Source organism: Anarhichas minor, unplaced genomic scaffold (assembly GCF_050575085.1).
Source record: "Anarhichas minor isolate MPS153535 unplaced genomic scaffold, ASM5057508v1 ptg000028l, whole genome shotgun sequence".
Classification (NCBI taxonomy): Eukaryota; Metazoa; Chordata; class Actinopteri; order Perciformes; family Anarhichadidae; genus Anarhichas; species Anarhichas minor.
Window position 1 is genome coordinate 10,114,605 of NW_027466474.1, and position 20,723 is coordinate 10,135,327.

Below are 20,723 nucleotides of genomic sequence, written 5' to 3' on the forward strand. Positions count from 1 at the left end.
GAGAAACACACACGTGCCCATTTCATACTTTTGAATCTACTACTCTTTCTGTTTTTCATTTTTATAGGCCTTCCTGCCCGCACACACTGTCTCACGCACTTTATCACCGACTATCTCCTTCCATCCACTTAACGCCTTTTGATACCCATCCAACTAAGATACAGACAGAGACTGAGATAAGCAGCGTCTCCGTGTCTGACTCTCACTGACATCGCTCACATGTTTTTTTTTAAATGTCAACTACGGTTCTACTACAGTGGTTTAAATAAATAGATGATTAAACTTTCAGTTCATCTTTATATTTCCCTCAGTATCTGTCTCATGAAAATGCACATGTTTACGCACGTGCAAATAATCCATGAAACCTGTCCAAGTCAATAACTTTCTATCATTCATTTCTGCTCTAAATGTGGCCTGGCGTCAGATCTGGCAAGACCTTTGCACAGGGGAAAGGAGAAGCAGTAGGAGTAGCCTGAGAGATAAATTTGATAAGGTACAGTAAGTGCATGACTACAAAGCTGTTACGATTGGACTTGTGGTTCGGTGACCTGGTAATACAACTGAAGTGCTGAAGCAATTGTATGAGTGATGTGTATCTAAATAATGATTATCCATTCATTTGTCATATTAGTGGTTTTGTCATCTCTGTTTGTGTAATTTAAATGTGACCTGGCATTTCACCAGACCGTCACTACTGTTGTCACCTGTGTACCTTGTACCTGGGACTTCTGTTACATTGTGACTCCTGGTATTCATTTAAGAGAATGGATGATAGAATAATACTTTCACATCAAGACAAACATAAAAAGCTTTTCCATCTAACTACACAGGCTATTAAATTTACAAATGGTCCACAGTCCAGGAGACATTCAGAGATGATAAGGAAGCAATGTGAATTAACCAGGCTAAGAGCATAAGAGGACTCCGTTTCTGTTAGTTACGTCTAATAAAAAGCAGGTAAAAGTTGATGAATTTATGTCATTCCTTATTGCCCTGAGCATTGTTTGGCATCAGGTCCTCAACAGCAGGAGTAGAAACATGAAGCATTTGTAAATTGTTCTTTAACACAGAGATCACATCATGACCATCCAAAGGTTCCTTGGAATACATTAAAGGACAATAGGTTTCACACGAACATAATTGCTACATTCATTTTCAAAAATATGTTATGTGCAAATGTACAGAGCAGCAGGTCTTCAACAGAGTTTAATAACTGGGCGTACAATAACATCTTCATGCATAGTAGGACACAAGATAATTATTTTCCACATTGTTATGATACTAGTTTCTTATCGTGTGGTTCTTCATTCACAGCTTTCAGGGTTGGGCGGAGAGAAGTCTGGGCCAAGCCTTGAAGAAAGAAACTAGAAACCATTGTGCGATATCAGCCAAGATGCCACATTGGTCCATGGGCGTAAAGTCGGGGGGGGGGGGGGGGCAACTTTGTCCCCCATTACTTACGGGGCCCTTGGCTCACACACAGACTTACAAGGTGAAAACAATACCGGCATCGCTGTTGCGGCTGGTAGTGATTGGCAATTGAAACAAAAGATTTCAGCTAACACATGTCAAGCTAACAGATGTGAAAGTTGAAGCATATGCATATATATATATATCCTCAATGAAACAGGACACACTCTGTAATACTGCTGACGTTATCAGGCAAGGTCGCCAATTAATAGAGTTGAAAGGGCTTTATCAATCTGTGGCAGGTGAAATGGTGACGATGTTGCCAGGGCAGGGGAGGCGGGGCGGGGCCGCTGCCTCTCCAGGAAACATCATTTAGATGAATAGTGGGCGTGTGCAGTCATTGTGGATTCAACAGAGCAGAGGCATCACTCCAACGGAAACTACAAGTCCTTGTCTCTCAGAAAAGGTGTCCTGCAGCGAAGGCAAAGCTTGAGTCATGTGTGGTAAGTTTGCTTTATATCGAGTAAATGTGTTTCGAAACTTGTTGGAGGGAGTTTCAATTTATTCACGCACGGAAATTGCCTTCACGGGTTCCCCCGCAGTGCCCAGCGCTCAGACACCGATTCCGTGCGCGTGATGATAAAAGTTATCATATCATACATTTGTTCTCGTGAAGTTGTCCCGGATCATGTGATAGTCATGCTGAAGATATGAGTTCTGAACTGAAACAGTCGGATAGACGGCTCTGTTTTCCGATCCGTGTGGATTCCTGAGACGCCTTACGCGCAGCTGCGACGTGTCAGTGTTTCCACTCACCAACGTTGACAGGCAAGTCGTACCGGTTACTTTAACATGATGAAATGAAACCCATTATTATATATGTCGTGACGCGCATCCTAAGCGCCACCTAAGATGAAGCACCAGTTAGCCTCACGTGTAACACTCTCGAGCGGGGACGTTTACAGCCGAAAGTCAATCTTTAACGGCACTTCGCACTCTCTCGGTGTCTGCAAGGAGGACTGTTGGAGTTTACAGCAGCCTGCCTACCTGGCTGCTCCAACACTGAGAGCAATGTGCGTCCGTCAATGCTCAGCTGTGTGCTTGCGAGAGGACAGCTTCCCGGAAAATGTCTACGCACATACACACAAACACACACACACACACGCGCACACGCACACGCACACACACACACACACACACACACAAAAAAAGTAGTTTTAATTGAATGAAGATGCAAGAGCTTGACCGACGCATGTTATTAAATGTAATGAGAAGCCATTTCTGCTCTCGCATACAGCCTTTTGTGCGTTCTTGTCCTTCCCAGACATATTAAGGTGAAGATTATGCAGACTTTAAAAAAAATAGCACAGAAGCTAGTTGTATTAGTTGACCTCATGCTCCTCCTCAATCATCTTAAAAAGGTGGATATTGATGTCCTCTATCTATTGCCAACTTGTACCAATAGGCCCATCCTACATTGTAAATGTGTCCTTACAGACTTGTATCCAAAGATACAACTGTGCTCTTTGCATTTGTGTGAACTCTGCCTTCAGGCTCTCAGTTCTGTTTCTCTCTCTTTCTCCCTTTCTAAAAGGGATCTTTGCCTACCTGAATTACCGAGTGCCTCGCACCAGAAAGGAGATATTTGAGACGCTGGTGAAGGGTCTGCTGAGACTGGAGTACAGAGGGTACGATTCAGCAGGTAAGACACTCCGCCTCACAGCTTTGCCACACACCTACACACACGTATGTATGCACAAAAGCTCACAGTACTTCTTGGCAGCACCTGTGTGTCACGTCCTTTTAACAAATTCAATCTGGGTAGTGTTTGTCAGCAGTCAAATCACTAAGAAACACAATCTGCCAGAAATGTAGACGATTTGGAGTTGAATCACTATGATATTACACATATTACCTGACAGTCAGCAAAATTGTACCTTGTTGGACTGGAATGAATGAAATGAAGCAAAACTGCTTGAACCTTAACAGCCAGAATCCACCAATGGCTTGCATTAAGTACAATTAATTAATTTGCCATTGTTCACGTTGTATAATGAAAAAATGTCAGTTTATTGCTTAATTTCATTGATCCACTTGTGCTAATAATGTAAATTCTTGAAGTCGGAAACGGTGGCAGATTTTAGGAGAGCTAAATTAAATAAATAAACAAATGAACATAATATATAACTGTCTGCCACTTTCCCATGACTGATTGTAAATAAACTCGGCATTGGGCTGGAACACTGAATTATCTGTATGTAATGATTCATTATATCATCAATTCAAATGAATGTTTCAGGCTGTAGTGTTGAGTCTGACTGTAGAAAGAGGTGATTTACATTGAACTTTGACTTTATTGCTGGCTCTGTTGTCACGCCAGCTATCCGACATAAGATCCTTCAAGTCTATTTACTTTTCTCACTTTTAACTATTCTGCATAGAATAAAATAAATGAATAAATAAAACACGATAAATAAAATCGTGTTGTGCTTTGACACATGCATTTGGGGACAAATACTGAGGTCATAGAACCAGCAGATCTAATATTTCTCTCATAAAGTTATTGCACAACTTAATTTTGCTTTTCATGTGTGCAGTGTCTCTGTGTAGCCTACACTGAATCCATAGCACGTCATTTAAAAAGGAAGCGGCAATAATAATGATTAGTACTCAGTAATATATGACAGATGAGTCTGAAATAGTTTTTAGAAGGAAGGAGCTGATTGGCTGGCCTGGAATCCATATTACCAGGATGCCAAAGGACAGCAGACGCAGGTAGAAAACATCTGTAATTTCTTAAAAGTTAAACAATTTGAAAAGTGACAGTAGTTTTTATATGTTATTGCTATACAATATGCATTGTAATACAGACCCGTGTTGTGAGCAGCTTACACATGAGCACCCTGTAGGAGGCTGTCGCATTCAAGAAAGGCTAGTGATCAGAGTTAGATACCTCTATGTTTATTGTGGGATGGCAAGTGATGACGTAATGTACTCAAAAGTGCGAGCAGTAAATAAACTTGAAGGATCTTATGTCAGATAGCTTACAGGCGTAAGAGACATGACAACAAAGCCAACAATAAAGTCAAAGTTCAATGTCAACTCTTTCTACAGTCAGACTCGACACATGACTCAACACTACAGCCTGAAACATTCACACACATAGTTTAAGAAGACGTCATTTAAATACATGAATTGATGATATAATGAATCATTATATACAGATAATTCAGTGTTCGACCCCCAAGGCCAAATTTATTCACGATCAGTCGTGGGAAAGTGGCAGAAATATGACTTGATAACAGTTATATATTACATTCACTATTTAGGCTATTTGTTTATTTATTTAATTCAGCTCTCCTAAAGTTGATCGCTGTAGCCGACGCGTTTGAAAACGCGCAACTTTTACTTTGAAGGCGAGCTGCCTCTGTTTCCGACTCTCAACTCCCTTGACTCAATTTTCATTATTAGCGTTGGTTAATCGAACGAGCTGACGTTTTGGTACGCAGAATTGCATTGACTGTTATTATTCAATGCGACAATAACACAGGCCAACCTTTACGGCGTTTAGGCAGCATCGGCTTCCGACCAACGCACTCACACGTATCAGAATATTTGCATTAATACCACAAGTAGACCAATGACATTAGGCAATACCAATAAACTGATGTTTTTTTCATTAAAATATTTCAAACACACACACACTTTGTGTTTGTAAATCTGATTTGAGTAAGATGAAGCCACACAACTAAGATGTCCTTTAATGACACTATGTCCTACTTGCGCACATTCAAAGACACACCCACAACAAATAGTACCTCAACAGGTTAAATCCTTTGTGACTACTCATCACCTATTCATCTGCATTCTTTCACGATGAAGTTGCATTCAACCTCTCGTCACTAATATATATAGAAGGTTTTGAATCTGTGCGCTTTCTTGCTCCGAAAGTATCTATCTCATTCCCCTCCTGTCTGTTTGCAGGCATCGCTGTGGATGGTCCTAAGAAGACGGCCACTGATAACAACAACAACTGCATTTGCATAATCAAGACGAAGGGGAAGGTCAAGGCTCTGGATGAAGAGCTTTACAGTGGGTTCATGCAGGGTCATATTGTCTTTGTCAACATGCTTTCTAATGTTTGAATTTTGATGTCTGTTCACGTTCATGTCAATAAAGTGATTGGTGTCGTTTCTTCTTTTTTTGCTTGTTCAGAGAAAGACTCACTGGACCTGGATGAGGAGCTGTACACACACTTTGGCATCGCTCACACTCGCTGGGCCACACACGGGGAGCCCAGCCCTGTCAACAGCCACCCTCATCGCTCCGACAAGGAAAACGGTAACATGTGCTCACATACACAGTACAGTGTACAGTATGAATTCATTTAACACCCGTGGTTAACCAACTGTAAATCTATGCAAAACATGCTGTTGAAATATCTACATTAATGGCGGTTTTAGGCTTTCAGTGAAACACAGGAGAGTCATTCGATAATCAGGAAAAACAGGAAAACTCTGACCTTGTTTCGCTGTGACTCTTTGAAGATCTTGTTTTGAATGACTTTATTGTCATCCAGCCTATCTCAGCAGATCATTAAATTAAACCATCAAGATACCTTAATACAACATACCTTCTGCTCTAACCAAATATACACCCACCTCTTTGTCAATAGTGCGCCATGCTCATAGTCGTGTCAATAATGGTGTAATACTGTAATCGTTTTTAACCTTTAGCCTCTCTGTTCACTTTCACTGACGTTTTCTTTTCTCAGAGTTTGTCGTCATCCACAATGGCATCATCACCAACTACAAAGAGCTGAAGGCATACCTGGTAAGTAAACTCGTCATCAGGAATTTCTTTTGTACACACAACTGAGTTTCAGTGCCATTCAGTGCCATCTCAGACCCGCCCTGTGTCTTTCTGCTCAAAGGAAAGCAGCTCCGTCACCGTCTTTTTGAAAAGCACAACATCCCTCAAATGAACCATGAAGACTAATGTGGCACTGTTTGTTTGTTCAGCCGGGTTTGTAAAAGTTACTCTGTCTGCTGCTTATGCAACCACTGCAAGCATCGTTTTTCAAATAAGTTCATTTCATAAAATAAATACACTGAAAACTGATTATATAAGACTTTTCTTTTGTTTATAAATCCCTTCAGCTGTCAGCACGAGAGCTCTCTATTGAGACATTATTCAGTATTACTCATTAACTAAGGATTGACTTGTTGCCACATTGTACTTGGGGCACAAGTCAAACCTGACTGGTAAGTACATACAATGCATAGAAGAAGCATTGATAAAACAAATAAAGAATTTCACTCAAAACGTTAAGTGGCATTACTTAATCGGCCCATGCAACTTTAGTGTGTAATTGAATCACTTTAGAAAATAAAGCATTGGAGATCTTACCTGGTCCACCGTTTGTATCTACACACAGAGTAGGTCCTCTTCACGGAGTCCGCTGTGTTGCACTGCCATGTTTCTACAGTAGCCCAGAACGGACAAGCTAAAAAGCTAGGGCCATTCATGTTTTTCGCGTAAGCCACTGTAGTTCTCCTAAAGGCTGGACACCCGGGAGAAGTTTCAGTTACTTGCAATCTGCAACCTCTCCACTAGAGGTAGCCATATCCCCCACACTGGACTTTTTAAGTAGCTAGTTGTTGACACACAACATTGATGTGAGACAACGTCACAAGTGTGACTCTGAGTACAAATGTAAGCAATTTGACTCCAGTTTTTTGCATCTCTTAATGTACTCACACAGAAATAGTAATAACGGCTAGAGGCAAGGACAACGAAGCTGAACAGATAAATGTAAAGAAGAGGCAGAACTTCTATGTAGGCAAGTAATGAAAAAAATAACCAAAACAAATACCACAGCAATATGAATACAAATCTTTGCTGTAGCTATCAGCCACGACAGCAACGCTGGTATTTCTTTTCCCTTTTTTGAGTCTGTGTGCGAGTCATACCGGTTGTACAGGAACTACAAGAGCGGTGGGGTGTTTAGATTTCTTTCTGTCAGTGGACAGATTTTATCACCGCATCGGCCTCATAACTCTACAACACCTGTCACGAAAACTTGATAGGTGTGTAGCTGAGATCAAAAGGAAGGTAGAGTTCAAAGATGATTGAGGTCCGAGTGAGGGAGCCGGAAGCGGGGGGGGGGGGGGGGGGGGTAGGAATTGGGGATTGACGCCCCCACTTTATGCCCTTGGCTTGTTTTGATGTTGTGAAAGGTGTGATCCCAATCGCAAGATGGTCTCTTGTTTAAATAGAGTTTCAATCAGCGACATGCAGAATGAAAAACTAGAGGCTTTTACCTTTGTTTAGTGATATTTATATTATGTTATGTTATAGCTATATATTGTAAAAAGTGAACAGAATTAAAACATATAGATGGTATTCATGAAAGACATGCTGCAGTCTGATCTTGCAGGATGACTGACAGTTTCTGCTCAGGTTGTTTATGTTTGTTTTCATATACACTGTGCCTTCCTCAGATCAACAAAGGATACGAGTTTGAGTCAGAGACAGACACAGAGGTGATCCCGAAACTAACCAAATATGTTTACGACAACCGAGAGAATGACAACATCACCTTCTCCACCCTGGTAGAGAGGGTTATTAAGCAGCTGGTGAGTAGCTCACACACAGCAACACGTAACTTACAACACTGACTGCTACCACAATAACGCCGCTTATCCCCTGCTAACTGATAGCATTTGCATGCTAATCTTTGTTTTGTTGTAATATTACAAGATATTTGCTTCTAGTTCTTTCTTCTGCCAGTGAGCAGTAATGTAATCTAAGTAAGTTATTTTACTCAAGTATTTTGACATACTTTACTTGAGTATTATCATGTTATGCCACTTTATAATTCTAATCCACTACATTGCATTGTACTTTTCAATCCCAAACATTTACATGAGATATGCTAATATGATGTGATGTAATACTATACTACTAATCTAATCTCTAAAATATCTCACATTGGCTCCACATTGGCAAACTTCAACGTTAACATGCTCTTTCATGTATTCATCAGTGATAAAAACAAAACAATGTGATATTTTATAATAATATAACACTGTAAAGGAGCTGCTTTACTTTGGATATTTAGAGTTCACTTTTGTACTTCTACTTAAATAACATTTTTAATATAGGACTTGTACATGGAGTATTCTGAGACCGTGCTATTTCTACTATCATTCTATCATTCATTCTACTATCATATCAAAGGATCTCAGTATTTCTTCCACCACTGCCAGTGAGACGCATCACAGCGTCTTGGTTTTTTTACTTCAGCTCTACTTTAAGAGATGGACATTTTTATAACCAGCTTCCTGATATGAAGAATAAAATCCTGTAGCTTAGTGCCATTAAATATCTCATTAATCATTCACTGACACTTACGCGCTCATTTTAAAATGTGTGCTTGCATTTCCTTTCCATTAAAACAATGTACACCGTCTCTATAGTAACCGCCCGAACAGCATCACAAGTGACATCATCAGTCGCAGACACAGATTTTTCTCGGGTGAGATGGGTCAAGCCTCTCTGCTTCATTGTGTGACTTTCATGCGTCACACTTTTTTTTTTGGAGTGGGCTCTCTCTCCTTGGAAGAACAGAGGAGGCACGAGCAGCCATTTTGGATTCGTAGTAATGGGAACCAGATAACAGCGTCACAACGACAACGCCCTCCCCTCGTCTCCCTTTTCTCAACACATACTCAAACACACTCCAAGCTAGTTCTGCCTCTAACCACCGCAGGCAGCATTGCAGTGAGTGCTTTTGAAACACAGCTGATGTTGTACAATAGAGGTCTTATTTCTCTTAACCCGCCCCTCCCCCTGTCCGCCACTACTTGCCACAACTGCCAAACCCCACAGGGCCAGAAGAGACGTCTGTTTGTGTCCCGAAAAGTTTCTCTTAAAGGTTACATGCTTTCCAGGAATACACAACAAACTTTGCCTTCAACTTTTAATTTTTATATTATATTATATCTCCTCAGTCTACTTCCATGTTTATGCATTTCAGTCTTTCATCAAGCCAATGTAAACTCAGTATTTCCGTTCTGTCTCAGGAGGGGGCCTTCGCTCTGGTGTTTAAAAGCCGTCATTTCCCTTCAGAGGCTGTGTCCACCAGGTTAGTACCACACATAAACACACACACACGCACACACTACACTCTACACTGACATTTCTGACATGTGAGTAGTGAGCCAGACTCATTAGAGATGAGTCATCCCTGTTATTACATGAATGAAGCAACCCCAGATATGATTCAAGGAGACTTTATTCAGGCATTGTGGCTTATCTTAGATAGCATCTATTACATGTGGCATGTTATGACTGTTATGGAACAGCCATAACGTATGATGATGGAAACTAGAGATGTTTTCTGTGTGAATGTGTGGAAAATCCCATCCGCCTGCATGTGTCAGTGCTGTGTGCATCTTAAGACTCAGGCAGAGGTTGAATTCAGGTTCCTCCTCTTCCTCCTGGGCCTCTGAGCTGCTGCCTCTACGACGGCCTCTCTGTGACTCATTAACAAATGCCCCTGCCAGAAACTTGAAAGACTCACGGTTAATCACTTCACATCATTTTATTTTTTACTCGCACCTTTCCTGGTTCAGTTGAGCCGTTATGGATCAGGGGAGAGGAAGATTGCTGCAGCACGGGAGTGAGAGAAGGAAACAGGCGGAGGGCAAATGGGCAACAAAGTGAGGAGAGATAAGTGGGCTGTTACTTATGGTGGATGCCAACATCTGCTGCAGGAAACTGTAGCATCTCATCTGTCTATTGTGTGCTTGTAGCTTCTGGACAAAAGATTCTGATATCTGTACATTGCACAGCTTTGGCTCACTCAATGCATTTTTTGGGGTTGTTAAATAGTCAGCATTGTTTCCCAGAATGGAGGGATGAGGGGATGTTTGTAATTATGAAGTGATGCTCGTCTCTACCCGCTCTTTGTCGCCAAGGTTCAACCTCCCGGCAGGACTTTTACTCTTTTCTTCTCAGATTCGCTTTCTTTAACTTTCTCTCAATCTATTGTTCTTCCTTTCTCTTTTTTTTCTGCCCCTTTGTCTTTCTCTTACTTACTCCTTAATTTTCTTCCGTCCCTTGGCGTCCCTCCTTCCCGTCTCTCCCGCAGGGTAAATATTGTATTGGATAGCGACCACATGTTTCTGTTTGCAGGCGTTCCCTTTCCAAGCCCCACGCCCCTTAAACAACCAGTGATCTTGCATCAGCGTAGCCGAGCCCCAGAGAAGGGCGAACGGAGAGAAAAGAGAGCTCAAGACAGAGAAAGACAAGACATAAAGAGAGGCCCTTTGGACGTGGTTTCTCAAGAGTTGCTGTGATAATGACTAACTCATAATAATTATTGGCCATGAAGTGGTTTTCTTTCCATATACTGTTTGCACTGTGGTTACTAGATGATTGTGAAAAGGTTTCATCTATTTCAAGTTCGTCTCCTCAAAACCCTCCTCCCTCACCTTTCTACATCTAGATGTGGTTGCACCTTTTCTGCCTCCACTGCCAATAGGGGAAGACCACATGGAATTAGTAGCCAATGAGGAAGCAGAGACTCGGTCCAGGAACTGTGAGCAAATCCTACAGGGATGCAGACGAATTGAGGATCTGTTTACTTGTCTGATGTTCAAGATTAGAACGTTTAGAAGCGACGTGGAATAAAGTGGATGTCTGAGCCTCTGCACAGGGACACACCCAACCTCAGGATTAAAAGGATGAAAAACTAATGTTACAAAGATTGAGTTTGAGATGGTACAGGGAAGAAAAAAAACTGTACAAAGCTCCACATGAGAGTGTATGTAAATTACATTGTGTGTCTACTACAAAGCCTAATCCTCTCTCCGTCTCTTCCTCCCGGCCTGCTTCATACTTGTCCCGGCAGGAGAGGAAGTCCATTGCTCATTGGTGTGCGAAGCGAGCAAGAGCTGACGACTGACATCCCCATCCAGTACAACAGTGGTGAGCCCTGTTCCTATCTCTGTCTGCCATTATCTGCTTACACTGCACCCTAAATCTCTGCACGCTCACAGACGGACACTATGTAGGTACACGCATTCACAGCAGCAGAGAGTTTTAATTCATCAGCATATAGTCAATTTACCATCCATCACCACTTTTACACACATCTTAAAAGGATAAGGCAGGCAAAGACCCAAACCAACAATGCCTTAGTCCATCTCTCAACACTATGACTCTCAGCCCCAAGCATTCTTACTGAAGTTGTGAATCTTGAAATTGGGTTGTGAATATATACTTTCATTTAAAAAAAAAAAAAAAAAAAAAAGACTTAACCTTTTCCTAAAACAGCTGGATACTGTAGTTTTGAGCAAACTCAAACAGGAGTAAATATTTGTTTGTGACTATTTCCAGCCAGCCGGGCGGTGTATGTGGGATCGACCCAAAATAAATTACACTGCCCGTCTTTATCTTAATGAAGGGACATGTCACCGAGTGCAACAGTGTGGCTCATTGATCCGTTTTTAATAGTTTTGTGGAAGCAATGGAGCTTTACGGCACTGATGAATACGACTCATGCCTTCAGTTGTACTTGTTAGGAGGATAAATTCATTGTTGGTTTTAGTCTTTTCATTGAAATGGCAACACTTTCTGTGACGCCCATGTCTGTAATGCATTATAAACGTACTTTATAGCACTGTATAAAGTAAATAATGTTGTAACAATAATCATAACATATTATAGAGAATGTTATAATGCCTTATAAAGGTAAAGTAACATAATGCTTCATAGTAGCTGGTCACTCACTTACATTTTTTTATTGCATACACTTTTTTTTCATAGTGTATTTTAATTTCCATATTGTATATTGTTAGTTAATCTAAGTGGTCCTTGTTTGTATCAGAAAGATATGCAGAAAGTAAGCATAAACAGTAGCCTTCAAACATGTATCCTATCAAGTGAGCATCTTCTATCTTTACTTTCTCCCTGGATAACAGTGTAATAATTACCGAACTCTTGATTTCCTCAGATGTACTGTGTCCCACATAGTGAGGCTCCTGGCTGACTGTAGAAGAAGTACAAGATGTTTTTTCGCACTCTGTTATGCATTGTGCAATAATTCTGCAAAAAAAACTTTCTTCAAAAGCCATTTCCCTAAAATGTTGCCAGGGGTTTCTTTGTGTATTTTCAGAGTGTATTTTCAGAGTGTAGTGGTCTTTTGGAAATTATTCTGGGGAGTGGATAAAGAATGTGGTTCTCACTCCTAGAGTTCCCCGCAATAGAGACAGCATTTCTCTTTCAATGTTTCATATACGCTTGTTACCAAAAGCCTCTGCTGGTAGGATCTTTCATTGTGAGCAACAACTTGGTTGTTTTGCAATTGCTTTTTCGTCTACTTGTACACTGCCTTATCTGTACACTTAGAATATATGGTTCTTTACTAATGGTTCAAGTGGGACCAGTCCAAAGCTCAAGGCAGAGTTGGATGGTTTGGAGTCAGTGGGGTCATACAGCGTGTGTTGATTTAGTGGTTGAAAACAATCCTTTCAATTCTCTTTGGCCTTTTCTTTTCATATTGTTTTATTTCATGACTGATATCTCTTCAATATATATAAATCTTCTTGTTTAAACAATATATACAATACTAGAATTACCAAATAAGATCATGGTCTTGCTGTCATCCCAGAGAACATTTAGTTTACTGGAGAGTAATAGCAGATGTCTTATTTCTATTGGCATGTATAGTAATGAAGAACACATCGGATCATAAATACCATTCACTGATGCCTCCACATGACAAACCCATCTCACAGCAGCAGTGGCCTGACTCTATCTGGGAGTTTAGAAGAAGAATTCAATTGATGAGCACATCTTGATTCTTTTAGTCATTCAAAGTCACGGTGCGACCTCTGACCCTTGACCTCTGACTTCTTCCAGTCCAGGAGAAGAACAGCCATAATCGTCCCGACTGCCCCACCGGCATCAACTCTGTGGGGGATGGCAGGCCTGTGGAGTATTACTTTGCCTCTGATGCCAGGTGAGATGCCAATTGTCTGTGGACTGTGTCGAATAATTCGATTCTTATTTGTCATGTTATTAATGTCACTGTCTCTCTCTACCATACCTATCAAGTGTGAGAAAAGAAAGAAGTTCAGTGACCTATTACCTCAGTAAACATTAGTTTATGGTCTCAATCGCTAGTTTCTAGTCTTGTTCATTTCAACATGATGTTCATTTGGTCAATTATGAGTAAAATAGACCATAAAACAGAGTATGCTTTAGGGCGGGTTACCTTGTGATTGACAGGTCACTACCACATCATTGTCCATTTTTTGTCTTATAGAACTTTAACCCTTTCACAGTATGTTTTCAGTTCATGAAAGTTAATAGTAACCTTTTTGGGAGCCTAAAAATGTCTTTTTCAGCATTTGGTTGTACTTAGCTCCCCCTTCTTGTGTCACTTGTGGTTGCTAAAAAGAAAACAAGACGGCAACAAACAAAATGCCAAACTCAAGGCTTCAAAACCCTAGTATACAAACAAATGGGTGATGTCACGGTGACTAAGTCCACTACTTATATCCAATCTATGATCTCTACCCACAGTGCCATCATTGAGCATACCAACAAGGTGCTGTACCTGGAGGATAATGACATGGCAGTGGTGATCGACGGGGAACTCTCCATCCGCAGGGTGAAACGGCAGGATGGTGAGGTTCCAGTGAGGGCAATCCAGACCCTTCAGATGGAGCTGCAACAGATCATGAAAGGTCAGATAATGGTCAAAAAGATAACTTTGTTCGCTGGTGGATATGAGGACAATAAATTGCTTTTATTTCATATTATTTTAGACAAGTAGTTTAGCTTAAAGGGGAATTGTTTAAACGTGCAAGAGATCAGAGGTTTTGAAGAACACTAAGAGCACAGCTTCCAACAGATCTTACTGATGAAAACATTGTACTTTCAGGTCAGACTCTATTTTGGTGAATGCAAAATGTTCTCACTGGTTTCTGTTTCCTTGAACAATGAATGCATGTAACATGGTACCGGGAAACAGACCCAACACAACAGTGGTACACATGGAGTTTAGTTAAAGAAAAAATATCTCCAATTTCAATTATACCAAAGAAACAAGGTCACAGATGGAGGTGTGCACCTCATCATCGTTACCTAGTCTAAACAATACAATGCCTGTCTCCAGCCTCGACGAGGAACTGAGACACAACATCGTATAACCTTTCTGATTAGAAACATGGTGGGACTTCTCCACTTGCTGACAAATTAAGGAAAAGGACAGGGTCAGTCCGCCACAACACTGCAGAAACACATATACTTCATGTTTTATTCCTAAAGGTATTTTTCCGCCACTCCTAATGAATACGCTGAGAACATTAATGCAGAGCTACAGATCGAGTCTAGTGTGTAGACTTGCTCGCCATCTGCTGGCTGAAAGTGAAAACAAAATACAGCTGTAGAGTTTTTCAGCCTCTTTCAACACAAGACTCCACACACTTCTGTCTTCTGTCTCTTGGGGACATTCTGCATGTCCTCATATGTCATGAGGAGTACCGACCATATAGTCTGATGCACAAATATGCTCCTCTCTTTGCAGGTAACTTTGATGCCTTCATGCAGAAGGAGATCTTTGAGCAGCCGGAGTCGGTCGTCAACACCATGAGGGGACGTATTTGTTTTGACTCAAACACAGGTGACTGGCAATCTTGATACCTGCCCTGCCTTCAATGTACATAAAGATATGTAGGGCACCTGAAAAGGTACACGATCCCTTGTACCAATATTAGCAGGGACTAAGCAGGATCTGCAGTTTCTTGCTGAGTCCTTCTTATTATTTGTCTAATTTGAATGAAGAAGAAATCAGAGACTAATATTTATTTGCCCTCATTTAAATGCACACTAATGTAACTACCATCTATTTCCTCAGTGATTCTCGGTGGGCTGAAGGACCACCTGAAAGAAATCAAACGATGCAGACGGCTAATTGTGATTGGCTGCGGCACTAGCTTCCACGCTGCAGTGGCTGTGAGTAGAGCTATCAAAAACTAGGATACGCATGATGATCATCATTCTGTGAGACAGTAGTAAAATTAAAGTTAAAAAAACAAAGTAATTGTTTGTATAATCGCTGCTTTTGTTTCCTTAATTTTCAGACCAGGCAGGTCCTCGAGGAGCTGACGGAGCTGTCTGTCATGGTGGAGCTGGCAAGCGACTTCCTGGACCGCAACACGCCTGTTTTTAGAGACGACGTTTGCTTCTTCATCAGTCAGTCAGGTGAAAATAAAACACAAAAAAAACCTCATATTATTGGCTTCTGAGGTCACTGTTGTAGCTTTACTGGATTTTTATTTTTCAAAAACATGGTCCTGTGTGAAATCTGTATCGTCATCCTTTTTGTGTTTTACCTCCAGCAGTGGCCTTATTGTGCTGTAATTCTGCATTGTAAGCATATTATATCATTCCCTCTGCTTCCTCAGGAGAGACAGCAGACACCTTAATGGCGCTACGCTACTGCAAGGGTCAAGGTGCTCTGACAGTTGGTATAACCAACACTGTGGGCAGCTCCATTTGTAGAGAAACAGACTGCGGAGTCCACGTCAATGCTGGCCCTGAGATCGGAGTGGCTAGCACTAAGGTATGGTGTATAAGATCTGTTTCACAATCTGGCATCAGCAATATGTAAAATCGACATGTTTTATATGAGTGTTTCATTGTGAATGTGATCCAGGCCTACACCAGTCAGTTTGTGGCCCTCACCATGTTTGGCCTCATGATGAGCGAGGACAGGCTCTCCCTACAGCCGAGAAGAATGGAGATCATCGAAGGCTTCAAGGTGCTACCCGGTCAGTCAGAAAAACACCAGTAAATCAGAAATGCAAAGCCTTTGTGGTCTCAACAAGAGCCACAGTATCTTTAAATGCAGACTGACAGATGCTGAACTATGTTCGACCAACACTGACAAATGAAGCTGTACAACAAAATGCTTTATCTTTTGTTGAAATGAATGTGCACTCAAATTCTCTCTGTTACCAAAATACCTCCATCTCCACACCACTAAATATTCTATACTATGCTACTCTCTTAGAGCTGATAAAGAAGGTGTTGGCCCTGGATAAAAAGATCAAAGCTATCGCTGATGAACTCTATGAGCAGAAGTCTCTGCTGGTCATGGGCCGAGGTTTCCACTACGCCACCTGCCTTGAGGGGGCGCTGGTGAGTTGAGAACGCCACAGTAATCTGTCAAAAAACTGCAATTCACTTCTCCTAGAATAACATGAAATATGTAGACAAAGTGCATGCATCAGATGACAAAACAGAGTTTGAATGTCGGTAGTGCTGTATGTGTCCTCCTTATACAACCGTAGAATGGTACATTTGTCTTCATAAGGTCGTATTACACAAATTGCTTCCTGATCTATGTTCTCTACTGAAACCAAAACAAAACATTTTTAAACAAAAAAATGGTGTCATGTTGTCATCCAGGATAATGTTCTGAGCTAGTTTTATTCTTTTCACTCCAATGCAGAAAATCAAGGAGATCACCTACATGCACTCCGAGGGCATCCTGGCCGGGGAGCTGAAGCACGGTCCTCTGGCACTCATAGACAAAGACATGCCGGTCATCATGATCATCATGAAAGACGCCTGCTACACCAAGTGCCAGAATGCTCTGCAACAAGTTACTGCCAGATCGGTAAGTCCTGGAAAAACCTGCAGGCACTGAAACACACACCTGGACACTTTCACAATTGACTGATGTTCTTGCTCGCGACTCTCTCTCTCTCCATCAGGGTCGGCCCATCATCATTTGTTGCCAGGATGACCCTGAGATCAGTCAGATGGCCTACCACACCATCGAGCTGCCGCAGACTGTGGACTGTCTGCAGGGAATCCTCACTGTCATCCCCCTGCAGCTCCTGTCCTTCCACTTGGCCGTCCTGCGAGGATATGACGTAAGTAATCGACACCATTTTCCACTCTGTACAAATTCTCACTGTATATGAAAAACAAAGTATTTTTGCTTTAACGTTTGTTTTGAGTCGTAAAGTATTGTCTTTTATCAACCAAACTTTTTGTCTGCTAATTTTGATCAGCGATCTGAGCCCCAGAAATGAGGGAGATCATACAAATATTGTCATTATCATGAGATATTGAAAGTTAGCTATTCCTGGTTAGGAATATGACATTGAAATGCATATTTATTCAAAAACATTGTGTGCTTGTATAATTAGCTTTTGCTATCTATTAGCCTATGAATTTGATATTGTTGCATATTAGTTTTAATGATATGCTAAGTCTGAAGTTCAGATACATGCAATGTTCTCAACATTTATGTTTTTAATTTAACAGTGATTATGAATATCAAAGTATAGTTTTAGCATGTCAATGGAATGTAATTTGCATGCAGCACAAGACTCTGGGAGGCTATTTATTGCTTGCAGTTGATTTAATTATTTGCATACTGTACAGTGGATGCACAGACCAGATTACAAAGCAGGATTGTGCTGCCCACCGGCTGCTAACAGCTAACGTAACTAGGTCTTCTCCAACATAGATTGGTTGTTCACTATGTAGCATTATCAGGAGAATTTTCTATCCACCGCCAGACGACAGGATGTTGAGCCTTGATCCCCGGTACCTACAAAACCTAGAAAAACAAAAACTGCCACATTTTCTTTAATTTAGCATTATGAAAATAAGTTAGCTGAGGCGTTTGCAAACTTAAGTTGCCAGATCTTGTGAGGGTATGTTGCTGAGACAGAAAAAGGTCTCCGACAAAGTACATTTTCTCTGGATTTGTCTGTCTGAAAAATGTCAATTTAGTGTTGGAATGTTCGGAAAATATGTTCCTTTTGGAAAATAGATTCAATATTTACTTGAATGACTGGTTTGAAGGAATCGGTCATGATCTGTGTTCACCCTAACTTCTCCCATTGGAGTTAATAGGCCGTAGACTGTATATAAGAAGTGGAAATAGTCGTCGTGACGTCACTCATTGGTTTGTGGACTGCTGTTTTGAAGCCTCTAGTTTGGCGTTTTGTCCGTCAGCACCTTGGTGAACGGAAGTGATACAATGTCCTTGAATAGCTAACACAGTTATGACGTGTAATCAGTGACTTTTCTTATCTTAAAGACAAGCACTGGTCAGTGACTCAGATTTCAAAGTGTTTTTAACATTTGTTATCCACCTTTTCTAGCTTGTTAATTTGTGTTTAAGTGTAAAAGAGAAGCGTATGCTTCGTAGATAACAAACAGCAAATGCACTTTATGTGACACAACTCCAGATTATTTGTTCTAACGAACTGCTTTCTCTTTTTGCAGGTTGACTTTCCCAGAAACTTGGCAAAATCTGTGACCGTGGAATAATTACAGTAGGCAAAGCACAACAGAGGAGAAAGGAGGCTCATAGATTTACAGTCCAATTGTGCAATTTGTTCAGTATGCGCGTGTGTGTGTGTCGAGATTGAGGTGAAGTAGGGCACTTTGTATGTGTGTGTGCAGGGATGAGGGTGTGAGTGAGAGAAACTGACAGATGAAAGAGTGAGGTATACTGTACAATGACTTTGAAAAAAAAGGTGAAATGTGAAGTCCAAATCCAACCAATTAATACACTGCTGAGGACGTGCCAGTGCCATTGAGGCTTTCTCAGAACAATCTATGAAACGATATTCACACATATATTCATATTCACACATCCAAAGCAACCAACACGCTGTGCCTTTTTCTTTTCTCGAGATGAGCCAAAAAAACACATACGAGAGACTTGGCAGAAAGACATTCATATGGTGTATTGAAGTGTTTACAGTTGTGCAATAAGGGGACCAAATGTGCATTATGCATGCACACAATCATGAGCGAGGTGATTTGTTCTCTTTCTGTTTTGATGGTTGTATTATGTCCACTGGGGGCGTCTTACCTCTCTTTGAATAATGGGAAATGTAGGAATCAAACTCTTTTATTTTAGAGAGATCTCTAAATTATGAAAATCTCTTTTTTATATATATTTTGCTGCACATTTATGCAATCACTGTTCCTGGTGAGCCAATAGCCCATAACTTCATTACTTTTAGCAGTTACCGGAGGGAAATTCCTCGATCTGACTTTCACATTATTACTTGATTCACTTGATGTTTCTGCTCCATTTTACTGTTCTTTCATTTTAATTTTAATATATTGTAATGCTATTCTGTTTAACAGAATTCCAGTTTCCAAAGACAGTTCATGGTAGAACATGGACCTTTGTTTCCTGACTTTCCTTATACTTATTCTTGTCATCGGTTGGAGCTTTTCCTGACACAAACATGATAATATTCATAAATATTTAAAGAATACCTTGACTTTCAATAACACTTGTTTTGTATGGGTTTATAATAATAATACTATTCTGTATTTATCGTTTTTTTATATTATAAGGGCTTAGAAGGGTTTTAATAATATCGTTAAATATGATTGTCTATAAAACACACAGTATAAAATACATATGGCATTATCAATCAATAAATAGATAAAGGCATGTTAATAAAAGTGTGCTGCTGTTATTCTTCTTTTCTCCTTACTTGGCAGTGTTTGTTGTGGTAAGTAATATCAAATGTTGATGCTGTATTAGTAAGACAGGCGGATGATGGCTGCAGGTATAGTTCTTATTCATTTATTCATGTAACTCATTGGTAGGAGCCTGCATGACCACTCATTCAGTCTAATCCCAGTTTACTCCGGAGTACTTCCATTTTATTCAGATTTTTACTTCAAATTCTTCTGACAGCTAAAGTTACTTTGAAGAATCTGATTTTGCAGCTTATTTTACATCTTACTATCATATAAATTCAGAGGCATACAATGAGGCAAATAGTTGAAATTAGATAGATAGATACTTTATTCATCCCGCAAGGGGATAGGTAGAAAAATGCACAGTATATACTGAAAATAACAGTAAAAAGTATGAAATGCACAATATATACAATGAAATATAATGTGAATTAACTAACTAACCAGTAGTGCAAAGACTAACCAAACCAGCTCCACTTCTACGAGCTATGAAATATGATTCAGCCTTCAAGTTAATATGTAATTAATAATAACCCAATATTGAGCTGTAGGCTATTACTTTTGATATAAATAGACTCAGGGCTATGACGTATGCTTACTCCAGAAAATGATCTGATTACTTATTCTACTACGGATCCTTAAACCAATATTTGAATCAAGAATAACATCCAGAGCATCCTGAAAAGTTTTTCCACAAAGTCTTTCACGGAGAGAGAGAAAAAAAAAAAAAGTTTGCGCCCACGTAAACGATGCGCGATGAC

The 20,723-nt window shown here is 40.5% G+C and overlaps 1 protein-coding gene across 1 annotated transcript; it reads left to right on the top strand.

Moving 5' to 3' along the window:
- Positions 1-1,804: 1,804 nt before the first annotated feature.
- Positions 1,805-19,955, top strand: gfpt2 (glutamine-fructose-6-phosphate transaminase 2). Its single transcript, XM_076103817.1, has 19 exons — positions 1,805-1,913; positions 3,005-3,112; positions 5,395-5,502; positions 5,626-5,751; positions 6,185-6,243; positions 7,914-8,048; positions 9,498-9,559; positions 11,330-11,406; positions 13,342-13,441; positions 14,008-14,171; positions 15,014-15,109; positions 15,344-15,441; positions 15,570-15,690; positions 15,894-16,051; positions 16,145-16,259; positions 16,502-16,629; positions 16,943-17,110; positions 17,208-17,369; positions 18,739-19,955. Exons 1-19 carry the CDS (start codon positions 1,907-1,909, stop codon positions 18,781-18,783), a joined length of 2,037 nt encoding a protein of 678 aa, XP_075959932.1. The 5' UTR covers positions 1,805-1,906; the 3' UTR covers positions 18,784-19,955.
- The last annotated feature ends 768 nt before the right edge of the window (positions 19,956-20,723 follow it).